We start from the raw sequence: 15,260 nt of genomic DNA on the forward strand, positions 1-15,260 counted from the left end.
AATTAGGACATGCCGCTCATTCTGAGTAATTAATCATTAATTGAAAGGGGCGCTCTCTAAGGCCTCTTACATTTTTCGCGATTTTTTCGCACGAGTGCAAAGCGTTTTAATGCGTGAGAAAAATCGGCATGCGCGTGAGAAAAATCGGCATGTTTGGTACCCAGACCCGAACCCGGACTTCTTCACAGAAGTTTGGGTTTGGGATCGGTGTTGTGTAAATTTTATTATTTTCCCTTATAACATGGTTATAAGGGAAAATAATAGCATTCTTAATACAGAATGCTAAGTAAATTAGGGATAGAGGGGTTAAATTTTTTTTTTTTTAACTCAGCTCATCCACTTGTTCGCGCTGCCCGGCTTCTCTTCTTTCTTCTTCTTTGATGACCTGGGAGAAAAGGACCTTTGGTGACGTCACTGCGCACATCACATGGTCCATCACATGATCCATCACCAGGCCCCATAGAAGTGAATAGGGCTGCGTGAAAATCACAAGCATCCGCAAGCAAGTGCGGATGCGGTGCGATTTTCACGCATGGTTGCTAGGAGATGATTGGAATGGGGACCCAATCATTATTATTTTCCCTTATAACATGGTTATAAGGGAAAATAATAGCATTATTAATACAGAATGCTTAGTAAAATAGGGAAGGAGGGGTTAAAAAAAATAATTATAATAATTAAACTCACCTCATCCACATGGTCCATCACATGATCATGGTGATGGATCATGTGATAAGCGCAGTGACGTCACCAAAGGTCCTTTTCCTCCCAGGTCATCAAAGAAGAAGACAGAAGACAAGCCGGCCTGCGCAAACAAGTGGATGAGGTGAGTTTAATTTATTTTTTATTTTTTTAACCCCTCCTTCCCTATTTTACTAAGCATTCTGTATTAAGAATGCTATTATTTTCCCTTATAACCATGTTATAAGGGAAAATAATAAAATCGACACAACACCTAACCGAAACCCGAACTTCTGTGAAGAAGTCCGGGTTCGGGTCTGGGTACCAAACATGCCAATATTTCTCCCGCGCATGCAAAACGTATTAAAACGCTTTGCACTCGGTCAGAAAAATCACGCATTTTCCAGCGACGCACCTGCATCCTATCCGGCCCTCACACGCGACGCCCGTGTGAAAGAGGCCCAAAGGTACTTTCACACTAGCGTTTAAGTTTTCCGGTATTAAGTTCTGTCATAGGGGCTCAATACCGGAAAAAAACGCTCCAGTTTTGTTCTCAGTCATTGTCAATGGGGACAAAACTGAACTGAACAGAACGGAATGCTCCAAAATGCATTCCGTTTGGTTTAGTTGCGTTCCCAGACCGGAGAGCAAATCGCAACATGTATTTTGCTTTCCGTCCTGGGAAACTGATCAAGACGGATCCGTCATGACCCCCAATGCAGGTCAATGGGGACGGAACCGTTTTCTCTGACACAATAGAAAACTGATCCGTCCTCCATTGACTTTTAATGGAGTTAATAACGGATTTGTCTTGGCAATGTTAAAGATATGTTGAAGTTATACAACCGGATCTGTTCATAACTGATGCAGACGGTTGTATTATCAGTAACGGAAGCGTTTCTGCTGGACCCTGCCGGATCCAGCAAAAACGTTAGTGTGAAAGTACCCTAAATAATAGCAGTCAGGAATTAAATTGGTGAAGTCATGAATTCTGTGGAATAACAGGTGTCAATTTTTGCCTTTATGTAAGGTAGGAGGGTGGCAAATGTTACACATGTTGGCTATAGTGCATTTCCTTCTGAAATACTGGGGAAAATGAGTCGTTCCAGACATTGTTCTGATGAAGAACATACTTTGATTAAAAAGTTGATTGGAGGGAGAAAAACATATAGAGCAGTGAGGCAAATTATAAAAGATCTTATGTGCCTTGAAGTGACAACTAAAACCTGAAAGACGTGGAAGGAAGCAAAGCAAAGGCTCAGCCAATGATCACCTTGAAAAAGACCAAAGAAGATCTCAAGTTAGCAGTGAGTACTGCTACAATCAGAAGACGATTAAAGGGGTTTTCTCATCATGGACAATGGGGGCATATCGCTAGGATATGCCCCCATTGTCTTATAGGTGCGGGTCCCACCGCTGGGACCCACCCCTATATCGAGAATGGAGCCCCGCATGCTCAGCCGCCCTCCATTCACCTTCTATGCAGCTGGCGAAAATAGCCGAGCGCTGGCTCAGCTATTTCAGTCGGCCCCACAGAAATGAATGGGAGTGGGAGCTGCGCATGCGTGGTATGCTCCCATTCACTTCTATGGGAAGCCAGCTTGGTGGTGGCCGGACCGGAGTCCTCCAGCCACCACCTTGCAGGGCTCCGTTCTCAATATAGGTGTGGGTCCCAGCAGTGGGACCCGCACCTATAAGACAATTGGGGCATATCCTAGCGATATGCCCCAATCGTCTATGATAAGACAATCCCTTTAAGTGAAGCGCAAGTTACCAGCAAGAATTCCCAACAAAGTGTTGGAAAAAAAAGACTTGTCCTGAATAGGTTAAAATTTGCCAAGGAACACATTAAGTGGCCCAAAGTTAAATGGCTCAAAATGTTGTCGACTAATGAAAGCAAAATTGTTCTTTTTGGGTCTAGTGGCCAAAGACAGTATGTGAGACGACTCCCGAGCACTGAAAGCCACAGTACACTGTGAAGACAGGCATGGTGGTGGAAAAATCATGATATAGGGATAATTTTCATAACATGGGGTTGGGCCTATTTAGATACAAGGGATCATGGACCAGCTTGAATATTTCTAAATACTTGAGGAGAACACGTTGCCCTATACCAAAGAAGAAATGTCCTTGAAATGGGTGTTTCAACACAACAATGACCCAAAACACCCCAGTAAGAGAACAACTGGGTTACAAACAGGATGAAGATAATTGAGTGGCCATCCCCATCCCCCTCACCTCAATCCTATAGAGGACTTGTGGGGTGACAAAAATGCGCTTTTTGAGGCAAAACCCAAAATGCAGAAGAACTGTGAGATGCAGTCCAATCGTCCTGGACTGGAAAATCTGTTCAGAGGTGCTAGAAGATGGTCCATTCCATGAAACACAGATATCAAGCAGTTCTCAGAAAACAGCGTTCATGCCACTAAATATTAGTTAAGTAATTCAAAGTAAAGTGAAATCTCAAATATGTTTCAGATTATACATTCAATTTTTGAGTTTTTGAAGAAAAATGCTGGCACTGCTATTTTTTTCGGACAGCCTAATATTCACTTTTCTTTACTTTCTGTAAAGGATTAATACAAACTGGATACATGCTGTTATTGTTTGGATTTTGAATTGAATATATAGAGTATTTTCAGTGCATTTGCACTTATGGAAATAAAAGTTATAATGATTTTGAAATGTATTTACTTTTTTAAAATCACAGCTATTTTTTTTTAACACTACTGTACAAATGACTAACCAAAATCAGGAATTCCCTGGGAAGATAAATTTTTATTTTTTTTTGTTAAGCTTGATCATGAGCAGATGCTTCATACATGCATCTGTAATAAGAAGTAGCCACATTCCCATAAGAGAACAGTTTGCTCAAAACAAGACAAATGAGTTGCATAGGAATTACATTTGTTTTTGCTTTAAAGGGAGTCTGTCACCTCCATATGGCCATACACAGTGCTTAAATGGCTCTGTAGCACACCTATACAGGATTGTAACGGTACCTTTGTTCTTTTCTTTAGACTTACACAAGCAGGAAAAACGAAGTTTAATTCATATGCAAATGAGCACTCGCAAGTGCCCAGGGGCGGCGTTCAGTGTGTAGGTGCCCAGGCTGCTCTGCCTTCTTTTCACTTTACTCCTCCCCAGCCTCTGCCTTTGCCCGCCCTCCAAGTCTCTTGCCTCATCGATAGGTCCGTCGAGGGCATGCGCACTAGGTGAAGCGATGCAGTGCCCACAATGGGCATCACCGTGCGCATGCCCCAGCCTGGCGACGCAGTGCACAGGCGTGGGATCTTGGCCGGACCTAGCAATGACGTAAAGGACCTGGAGGGCGGGCAAAGGCAGAGACTGGGTAAGAGTAAAGTGAAAAGAAGGCAGAGCAGCCTGGGCACCTACACACTGAACGCCGCCCCTGGGCACTTGTGAGTGCTCATTTGCATATGAGTTAAACTTCGTTTTTCCTGCTTGTGCAAGTCTAAAGAAAAGAACAAAGATACCGTTACAATCCTGTATAGGTGTGCTACAGAGCCATGTAAGCACTGTGTATGGCCATAGGGAGGTGACAGACTCCCTTTAACATAGTTCCCTGCATAAAAGAGTTCATGCAATTAAATGAATAAATGAAATCATGTTACTCTGGATTGTGGGGAGTAGGTTCCCTACCCAGATATGATAGTAAGGCCTCATGCACACGACCGTGTTTTGTTTCCGTGTCCGTTCCGTTTTTTTTTGCAGATAGGATGCGGACCTATTCATTTCAATGGGTCCGCAAAAAATGCAGACAGCACACAGTGTGCTGTCCGCATCAGTATGTCCGTTCTGTTGCCCCGCCAAAAAAATAGTGCATGTCCTATTTTTTTCTAGTTTGCGGACAAGGATAGGCATTATTACAATGGATCCGCAAAAAAAAATGGATCTGCAGAAAAAACGGATGCCATACGGAACATCATCCGTTTTTTTGAGCGGATCCGCAATTTGTGGACCGCAAAACACATACGGTCGTGTGCATGTAGCCTAAATCAAAACACTGGATTGCGGAACACTGACTATTGCACGCAATGTAAGTGTGCAGAACCATATGTATTTTTGTATGCCCCTCTTTTCATATGGAGGCATACAAATATCTTTCTGTCAAATGCATACAGAATGGAATAAGGAGGTATAAGCAATTCTTCTTTCATTCAAATACATCACACAATGGCACATAAAGGGCCTAGAGCTCCATAGCAGAGACTCTTTGTGCTGCCATGCAAGTCTTGTGCATATTGCTCTGCTATGCGCATGAAGCCTAAAGCTGATATAGCAAGAAACATGGGCAGACATACTTTGTGTGCTAAGGGCCCAGTAGGTAAAGGGCGGCACTGTGCCCTTAAAAGCATTTAGCAGATTTAAGCCTCATTCACATGTCCGTGTCCATGCTCAAATCCGTGAGAAGGTGGTCAGTGATAGATCCGTGAAGCTGTCCGTGAAGGATCCGTGTTTGGTCTGTGGGTCAGTTTTTTGCTGTCCGTGTGCCATCCGTGTTTCACTGACACTGCACAGCTGAAAAATTATTTTCAAAGCATCTCTTCCTAGTGATCCCTGAAACACAGATGCAAGACGGATGGCATCTGTGTCGCATCCGTGGTTTTCACGGACCCATAGACTATAATGGGCGTGATGAATTTGTGAACACGGACAAAATAGAGCATGCATTCGTGCTGAACACACGGACCCACGGGCCGTGCTAAAACACTGATGTCTGAATACACACATTAAAATGAATGGGGACGTGTGCTGTCCGTGGAGAACACCTACAGCCCCCGTCCGTGAAACACTGACGTGTGAATGAGGCTTTATAGCGTGAATTACATGGTCTGTAAGGGACTTAGCTAATTAATTTCTTAGGTCAGAGTTACTATAGGATTTAGGGGGTTGGTTTTCTAAGTTGAGTTTTCAGGCAGCAGTGGATCCATATAATGTACTTGCAAAGGAGCCCTCTACTGTCTGTGTAGGACCTGCTGGCAGACCCTCTGCAATATCTACCTTGTTTGGAGAAAATGTAATTAGCCCTCGTATAGATGGAGAACTCTCCAATATGTTTAATCACCGGATTCTACTTCCTTTGAAAGAAAGTGCAACCAGATATCCCAAGGCACGTGTAGCAACCTTTAAAGGGATTCTGTCACCAGGTTTCACCCCTGTCAGCTAAACATATGCTGATGTTCAGGGCCTCATCAGGATTCCTAATGTGGGCTTCTAAATGTGATCCGTAGCCTTGTTTTGCTAAAAAAACAGGTTTTACTAACCTGTCACTCAAGGGGATGTCAAGGGATGCAAGGTGCCGGCCGTTCGTGCCCAGCGCCGCCTTTCCAGACTTCTGCACCGCCTCCTAATCCTCTGTGCTGCCTCTCGCTCTCCCTCCCTCCCCCCTCCTCCTGCTGTAAGATATCGCGCGTGCGCACAGGGCTCTGAGAGGCTGGCGCCAGAGTGCACGTCATACCTGGGTTGAGCGAAGTGCCGGCGCATGCGCACTTTGCTTTAAGAAGCCAAATCGAGAAGTCCGCACGGGCGCATCAGGCAGAGCCCTGTGCGCACGGGCGAGATCTTACAGCAGGAGGAGGGAGAATGTAGGGAGAGCGAGAGGCGGCACAGAGGATTAGGAGGCGGTGCAGAAGTCTGGAAAGGCGGCGCTGGGCACGAACGGCGGCGGGTGCGGCGGGCACCTTGCATCCCTTGACATCCCCTTGGCCACCTTTTTTCTTTGAGTGACAGGTTAGTAAAACCTGTTTTTTAGCAAAATAAGGCTACGGATCACATTTAGAAGCCCACATTAGGAATCCTGATGAGGCCCTGAACATCAGCATATGTTTAGCTGACAGGGGTGAAACCTGGTGACAGAATCCCTTTAAGTCTCTACATTGTGCACAGCACAGACCCTGGGAGGTCCAGGTGCAATACCTTTTGAAGAAAGTAGACGCCACTGATGAAATATACTGAAATATTCACCATCTTTGTAATTACAGACGGTACACACTCAGCCTTATATACAAATTTCTATAATATAATTAGGATTTTTTGTACAATATTATATTTAGCAAATAAAATAACATTATTATTCACCCTACTGCTGAAAATTACGGTGGGTACTGACATCGTCTGGTGATGGTAGGTTACATTTTTACAGCTCCATCTGTCCTTGGTTAGTTGGAAATAGATGTTCAATAAATAATTATACACAGTAGTCTTTAGCTATATTGATACAGAAAGTGCTTTCTTCTGAGGAGTCGACATTACGCCATTTTTACACAGCAGTATTCTGGTCAGTAATGGAATATGGCAATATGGAAACATTTTCCATTTCACCTTTTCTCTTTAGCTTCCACTCCTGAAGAGGAAAGATACTGACCTAAATCCTGCCGTGTGAAATTGGGCTTAAAGAGGTTGTGCAGCCAGTACATAACATCCTCAGGATAGGTCATCCATATCTGATCGGTGGGGGGCCGACTACCGGCACCCCCGCTCATCAGCCGTTTGAAGAGGCGGCGGCGCTCATGCAAGCTCTACGTCCTTTTCAAGATTACGCAGCGCATCGTTTCGGAAGTCTTGGAGGCACAGTGTAATTACAAATGCTTGTTCCATCCACATGAATGGGACACGCACTTGTAGTTATGCTGAGCAGCCACTGCAAGCGAGACAACTCGCAATATAGTCTTGAAGTGAAAGAAATGCTTGTACGAGCGCCGCCTCTTCTTCAAACAACTGATCAGCGGGGGTGTCAGGAGTCGGACCCCCACCGATCAGATATTGATGCCCTATCCTGAGGATAGGTCATCAATGTGTACTCTCTGCCCAGCCCCTTTAATCCGAAATAATCACACTAGGATACTTTATATAGTCAGAGACGCACAGACAGAGAATAATATGTTTTTTAATGATTCCCATTTTGAGTTTAATTCATAATTATCTTCTATTTTCCTCTATTTAGAAACAGACCCAGGGTCTGGAACAGAACCCTCGCCAACCGGAGCCAGTGGATTCTACCGGGGAAGGCGTAATGGTCCATTGTTTCACAGAAATCTACCATCACAAAATGATGCGGAAGAAGATGAGAACTATTGATTATTTCACTATGACATTGGCAACCTTACTAGGAGTTTATATCCAGTGTGGCTCGTATTTGTACCTTGTTTTCATACTCTTAAAGAGAAAAGGGCAAGTCCAAGGGTTTGTGGTTTTCTGGAGACATGTTCATGGTCCAGATTTAAAGATATTACTGTGCGAATACACATGAAGTATCCATGTTTTTGGTTTTACCATATATGTGCTCCAGCAGGCAGGGGTGCACCTAGCGTTTCTGCTGGCTGAGGCAAAAACTAAAACGGCGCCCCCCCCCATGCCGATTTATTAACCAATGAAAGCGCTCAGTGCCCATGACCCTTTTACTGCCCCCTCTTGCCCCTTCCTGGTGCTGTCTGAGGAGATCGCCTCAACTGGCCTCATTGATGGTGCACCCTTGCCAGCAGGACATGTCCCAGGCTCATGTCTGTTCCCCAGTTGGAAACCTTGAACGCATTACCATGTCATGTATTGTGTTACAACAGAACAATCGCTTTTTTGTATTGTGTGAATATGTAGGGGAATTATTGAAGAGAATGGGCATGGTGCTTTTGCTAGTATTTTCTACAGAGGCACCAGCTTGTAAAATCATAGGCCAGCTATTTCAAAAGAGGTGTCACAATGGCTCAATTTTCTTTCTGTTACGTAGATGCTGCATCTATTGAAATAGCAATACATCTGCTATACAAAATCACAACCAAGAAGTGTTACCTGGCGGACATGAAGTGGAATGAGAAAGAACTCATATTATCTCGAAATCATGAACAAGCAGCCACTGTTAAAGAACACCTGTCCGCAGTATCAACTTTATTAAAGCGGGCACACTCCTTGATTAGGGTTGATCCTGCTGGTTAACATTATACCTGTCCAGTCAACATGGTTGTGGCATTCCTGAGAAAGAAGACTTTATTTTTTATGCAAATCAGGGCTTCAGTGCACTGAGGGGCAGGGCATAGCCTCTCAGTGCACTACAGCGCCTCAGTTTTCCAGAGCTGGCCACACCCCTCAGTGCGTTAAAGCCATCATTTGCATAAAGAATAAAAGTCAGGAATGCCACAACTGATTTACACAAGACAGGTATCATTTTAATCAGAAGAATCATCCGTACCAGGCAGTATGCTTGGTTTAATAGGGGTTATCCGGCCGATAGGTGCTCTTTAAAAGGACTGAGTCACCGCATTTTCACAAATTTAAAGAGAATGTGTCATCAGCAAATTGCCTATTGTTTAAATCAGGTTTTTACTTTAATCATATTTAAAATTACTGCAGTTATCTGCTTATCTGTCTAATCCTGCCTGTAATGATATCACCTCTGCAGATAGATAAGACAGGATCCACCATAAATGATACGTGATTGTCAAAGCTTATCTATTCCTTGCTTGTAAAATGACCTCTTCACATGTCACAGGGCATGCCTAGAAAACTCTCCCATATAAGTCAATAGGGTGAGCTCAGACCATTGTGTTTATGACCGTATGGCTGCCGTAAAGTAATTTTTTAATGCTTTCTAAAGGCCCCTTTACTCTGCTTAAATGAGCAGACGATTGTATTTACATGCAGCAATCTCCTCCACAGTATGTGGAGGTGCGATCTCTAATGCCATCGCTCGTCCCCATACAGAATCACTGCTTGTGGGCAGCAGAGTGCTGTTTAGACAGGACGTTCTGCTGCCGGCAAAAGATGATTTAGGCAACCACATGAACGATCCTATTACCCGATGAATGAGCAATTCGTTTGTTCATCGGATAATCAGCGGTAACTTTATACCAGCAGATTATCGCTAATGAGCTAGCGAGCTATCGCTAGCGATTATCTAGCACTGTTAAGAACCCAGTGGCAGCCCCCATAATCATGGTTAGGAAGTAGAGCAAATAAGGCCTCATGCACACGACCGTGCCGTTTTTTTGCGGTCCGCAAACCGGCAATATAAATGCCTATTCTTGTCCGCAAAGCGCGGATAAGAATAGGACATGTTATATTTTTTTAACGGGGCCGCGGAACGGAGCCACGGATGCGGACAGCACACGGAGTGCTGTCCGCATATTTTGCAGCCCCATTGAAGTGAATGGGCCCGCATCCAAGCCGCCAAAACGGCGGCTCGGACGCAGACCCAAACAACGGCCGTGTGCATGAGGCCTAAATCTGTAATCAGAAAGTAAAAAACATTAAAAAAAATAAGAAAGGGTGCCGCTATGTGGTTTTAACTGGCAGATACATTTTTTGGCGACACATTCCCTTTAACTGTTCCTGATGCCCTGTAGTTCACATATACATTTTTCCAAACATACGTTTGCAGGACACAAAGAACATAAGAAATTCATGAAAATGCAACGACACACTCCCTCTAATAATAGAGATTATGAGGAAGGCAGCGAGTATTCCTGAGGTTAGTTCGGATATAATAATCTGCTTTACGTTGAAGAAAACAATGGCAGGTCATGGAACAGAGGCTGAAAAACTGATTGATGTGATAGTGTTGATGAGAGGAGGTGTAATATCATTTCTCGTGTACACATGTATTATTTGAAATCCACAATAGGAAAAAAGTCTAGTTGTATAAACAAAATAAAACGTTTTTTATTGAATGATAGTTGGTAAAGTTCTCTCTCTGCAGGAATTATGAATCTCAGATAATGGACTTCAAGCAGCCCAAACTTCTATCCGACTCATTTTATGCTTTATTGTAGAATTAGAAATGTACAGTAAAGAACAAATAGAACTTAGGCTACTTTCACACTTGTGTTCGGAGCGGATCCGTCTGGTATCTGCACAGACGGATCCGCACCTATAATGCAAACCCTTGTATCCGTTCAGAACAAATCCGTTTGCATTACCACCTGAAAAATGGGTATTAAGCTGGCGGACATTAGCGATGTGCTAATGTCAGCTGAATATAACTATATTAGAGCCATCTCACTGCCTGCCGCTGTTATTGAGAAAAACAAACTTTTATAATATGCTAATTAGCCTCTAGGGGCGGGGGAGGGGAGGCGTTGCACCTGCTCCTACAGGCTCCATTCTCCCACTTCTGGCCACACCCTGCTACACTAGATTGACAGGGGCAGGCATCGTTGGTCTTCTACCTCCGGCCCTGTCTGCAGTGTAAATCTCACGCCGTTAAGTATTCGGCACAGGCGCAGTGAGTGAAGGGTTCTCGCCGGCTGCCAGCTTACTCACTGCGCATGCGCACTGAACGGCGCGAGATTTACGCTGCAGACAGGGCCGGAGGTAGGAGACCAACGCTGCCTGCCCCTGTCAATCTAGTGTAGCAGGGTGTGGCCAGAGATGGGAGAACGGAGCCTCTAGGAGCAGGGGCAATGCCCCCCGCCCGCCGATCAGCTGTTTGAGAAGACACCAGCCTTCGCAGTAGTGCCACTGCCTTCTCTAAGCACAGCGCCATAGATTGTACAGCTGCTGTGCTTGGTATCCTCAGGCCATGTGACCGATGAACGTGATGTCTCATGACCTAGGCAAAGCACGTGACCTACTGCGAGTGCCGCTGCCTGACAGGGCCAGGCTGTGTAGATGTCCTTATGTCTGCCTGGCCCTGTCAATCAAAGTGCAGAGTCTATAGGTGTAACGGCATTGTCCCCATTGCTCCTAGAGGCTCATTTGCATATATTAAAACTTCATTTTTCTCAGCAATGCGGGCACCTATGAACATGGGACCAACACAGATGTCTTCAGCTGCCAAGTGCACATGCAACCGGTCAGCCAGTTTCATGGGTACAAATCTGCTGACAGATGCCCTTTTATAGTAGTTCGTCCTATAGACAGTGCCATCTGGTCTATGTCTCCATACTCTGCCACATGTTCTATGCCCCCATACATAGTACCACATGTTCTGTGCCCCTATGCTCTGTACCTGTTATATAGTGCTACATGCTCTGTGCCCCCATCCTCTATGGTCCCATTCTCTGTGACCCAATGCTTAAGCCCCCATTCTATGTTCCCTGATGATCTGTGCCCCATGTGCTGTACCCTACTACTCTGTGCCCCAATGTTTTTACCCCCATTCTTTGTAACTCTGCTTTGTGCCCCCATCCTCTGAGCACTCAAGTTCTGTACCCCTTTATATAGTGCTACATGCTCTGCGCCCCATGCTCTGTACCCCCAATGCTCTTTACCCTCATGCTCTGTGCCCACTTATATAGTGCTACATCTTCTGTGTCACCATGCTCTGTGGCCCAATGCTTTGTTCCTCCATGCTGTGTATCCCATAGATTTATGCCCCCATTCTGTGTACCCTAATGCTTTGTGCCCCCATTACCTGTGCTTCAAGGCTCTGTGCCCCAGTATACAGTGCAGTATAATACTCACCTTTCCGAGTCCCATGACGTCCTCCAGCGATGCAGTCTTGGTCTCTTCAGGCCAGGCCAGCATCTGCGGAATGTCCCAGGTGGCGTGATGATGTCTTCGTGCGACCTGCATCACAACAGAGCTCCAGATGGCAGGGAAGTAATGGTTCCCTGTCCTGCCAGTGCTGAAGCGGAAGCTTAATTATATCTGCATCCCGTGGACGCAGATACAATTGAGTGCAGGGGTACCCAGAAACCGCGTGAAAAGGTGTTTGGGGCCCCCTTCAGACAGGTCGCACAACCCTAAGGCCGGCCCTGCCCCATCACCCCCAAAACACCATAGCCACAGAATAGGTAATAAATAAATGACAACTGGGACCCCCATCCATCATGAGATCAGGAATATCTGAGCCCCCTCTGTGTGAATAGAACCATAGTGAACATGCATGACAAACGCTCCATTCATGTCTATGGTTCTGCTGGATATCGTCATTTGCTGTACTCAGCAGTCCCATAGAAGTGAATGGATCAGTGGTCATGTGTTCACACAGGACCTTCATTCTTGTGATGGACCTCCATCGATCATACAATTATCTCCTGTCCTATGAAAATGCGGTTCGTGGGTTAATCCCTTTTACACAGACTCATAAGACAAACACAATAAAACACAGATATTAGCTCTTTCTTTGGTACACGTGGGTGGCCCTTAAAAGGGCCGAGCATAACAGGTGGGTGCAACATACAGCCTAGGCTCGTTGCCCCTCTGCGGTATGATAACATTTCCCAGCACTTCATCCACCTCCTTCCCAGCATGCATTGCCATCTGCAGGTGACAGGGTATAATGCGGTAATGTTTTCAAAGTCAGGCATGCAACCCAGCCACGAACAACACCTCCTTGGTCATATACTCCAACACAGCGGTCAGGTACACTGGAGCATCGGCCATAATTCCCTTTCCTCAGAAAGCGGTGTATATGGCCAACTGGAAACTTCAGGCCGGCTCTGGATGTGGCTCTGCTCCTAACTAGACGTTCTCTATCTGACATGTTCACAGGGAGCAAATGGCTATTGCACAAGTCGATAACCAAGTATGGGCAGAGCAAGTGGTTGTTGCGTTTTATACCCAGTGCTGCTCTCTGATTGGTGGAAAATCTAAGTTGGCTTTATGACCTCACAGTCAGTAAGACTCATACCTTATGGACCATGCTATTTGGCTCTCCTGAAATATACTGCTCCCTGATTGGTGCAAATTCAAGCCAGCATCATGACATCACAGTCAGAAAGAACATGATCTTATTGGATATTCAAATTAGTTATGCTCTTTTCTGATTGGTGAGAATTGAAGTCATCTGTAGATATTGCAATCACATGGTGAATACTCCAGGAGATCTAAACGGTCTTACATTTTGCACATTTAGTACATTATCCCTATCCTGTTTGCTGCGCTACACACACCTGAAACGACAGTTATGTCATTTCAGGTGACTTTTCAGGATAAACTGCTGTGTGCGCATGAGAACTAACACTATATCTCACCATATATATCTTGTAGCCTGCTGTTTTAGTAGTGATTTTCCTCTGCAGTCTCAGTTTCCAATTTTTCCTAAATTACTGGGTGTAGCTGCTATGATGTCTCCCATACACAGCACACAGAGAACAGGGGGTCCTGCTCTGCTATTGAAGTAATTGAGTGCAATACACATGAATTCAGAGCAGTTTATTGTGATTCCAGCAGTAAAATCAGAAAGTAGAACATGTACTAATTAGTAGCATGGTCTGTGTGTCTCACTGCTTCTGCCTCTTTCCCCTTCCATTTGTATAGACTTCTATGTAATCATTAAAGGGGTTGTCTCATCTTGCCATTACTAAGGGAAACTGAATATTTTGCTGTGCTACACTGTTTCTATAGCTCTCATGCACTGCAATGGTATCTACTAAAATGGGAGCTACAGCGGCAGGGAGATGGTCGGGACTGTGTCTCACGTTAATAATTGCGAGATGAGACAACTCCTTTAAGTGTAATGTACACCAAAATGGTACCAATGACAACTACAAAAACAAGCCCACAATCCCTCATGGCTACATTGATGGAAAAATAAAAAACGCTATGGCTTTTTGAATTTGGCCACACAAAAAATAATAATAAAATGCTACAAGAGTAGTAAAATACCAAAAAACTACACAAATTTGATATTGCAGTAACTGCACAGACTTTTAGAATAAAAGTAACATTTTAGCTATGCCTAACAGTGCAATTTTAAATAGGAAATCAATAGGAAATATCTGTTTTGTTCCCATTTCCTCCCAGAAAGGCCCCTTTCACACGAGCGAGTTTTCTGTGCGGGTACAATGCATGGCGTGAACACATCGCACCCGCACTGAATCCTGACCCATGCATTTCAATGGGTATGTGTACATGAGCGTTTTTTTTTCACGCATCAGTTCTGTGTTGCGTGAAAAACACAGCATGTTCTATATTCTGCGTTTTTCACACAGCTCTGGCCCCATAGAAGTGAATGGGGCTTCAGTGAGAAATACATTGCATCCGGAAGCAAGTGCGGATGCGATGCGTTTTTCACTGATGGTTACTAAGAGATGTTGTTTGTAAACCTTCAGTTTTTTATCACGCACGTGAAAAACGCATCAAACCGCATTGCACTCACGCAGAAAAAAACTGAACAACTGAATGCAATTGCAGACAAAACTGACTGAACTTGCTTGCAAAATGGTGTGAGTTTCACTGAACGCATCCTGACCTAATCCGCCACGCTCGTGTGAAAGGGGCCAAAGTGTTAATCATGTATCCTAAAACGGGGTACACACTTCACACCTGCACACACTGCAGACCTATACTCAGCACACCTGTATACACATCTGCATATACTCCAAGCACTCACACTGGACACCTATATACATACTCTGCACACCTTACAAATGCATGCCACATACCTGTGTGCACACCTGCATACACTCCAGGCACACCATTATACAAACCCTGCACATATGTATGTACTCCAGGAACACCTTTATACACATTATGGACACCTCTATATAAATACACACAACTGTACTTTCTAGATACACTCTGTACACCAGCTTACACACACTACGGCCTAGTTCACACAAACGTTTTTTTTGCGAGTGTACGGGCCGTTTTTTTGTGTTCCGTATACGGTCCGTATA

At 44.6% G+C, this 15,260-nt stretch overlaps 1 protein-coding gene and 1 long non-coding RNA gene across 8 annotated transcripts in view; one reads left to right on the plus strand and one right to left on the minus strand.

The window, feature by feature from the left end:
• Positions 1-8,175, plus strand: part of EMID1 (EMI domain containing 1) — a 137,253-nt gene extending 129,078 nt beyond the window's left edge. For 4 of the 7 annotated variants that reach the window (XM_040416667.1, XM_040416666.1, XM_040416669.1 and 1 more), the window contains one exon: positions 7,649-7,922. In XM_040416667.1, coding sequence (XP_040272601.1) covers positions 7,649-7,782 — 134 coding nt within the window. In that variant the 3' untranslated portion in view covers positions 7,783-7,922. Of the gene's footprint in view, positions 1-7,648 lie in introns of all 7 variants that reach the window. The other 3 variants (XM_040416664.1, XM_040416665.1, XM_040416670.1) reach the window with 1 other exon arrangement.
• Positions 8,176-8,209: 34 nt separating this feature from the next.
• Positions 8,210-14,025, minus strand: LOC120988895. Its single transcript, XR_005776198.1, has 3 exons — positions 14,013-14,025; positions 11,761-11,767; positions 8,210-8,333 (listed from the first exon to the last, which is right to left on the minus strand). It is a non-coding gene; the product is annotated as an uncharacterized LOC120988895 (long non-coding RNA).
• Positions 14,026-15,260: the final 1,235 nt, after the last annotated feature.

This window comes from Bufo bufo, chromosome 2 (assembly GCF_905171765.1).
Source record: "Bufo bufo chromosome 2, aBufBuf1.1, whole genome shotgun sequence".
In the NCBI taxonomy this organism is placed as follows: Eukaryota; Metazoa; Chordata; class Amphibia; order Anura; family Bufonidae; genus Bufo; species Bufo bufo.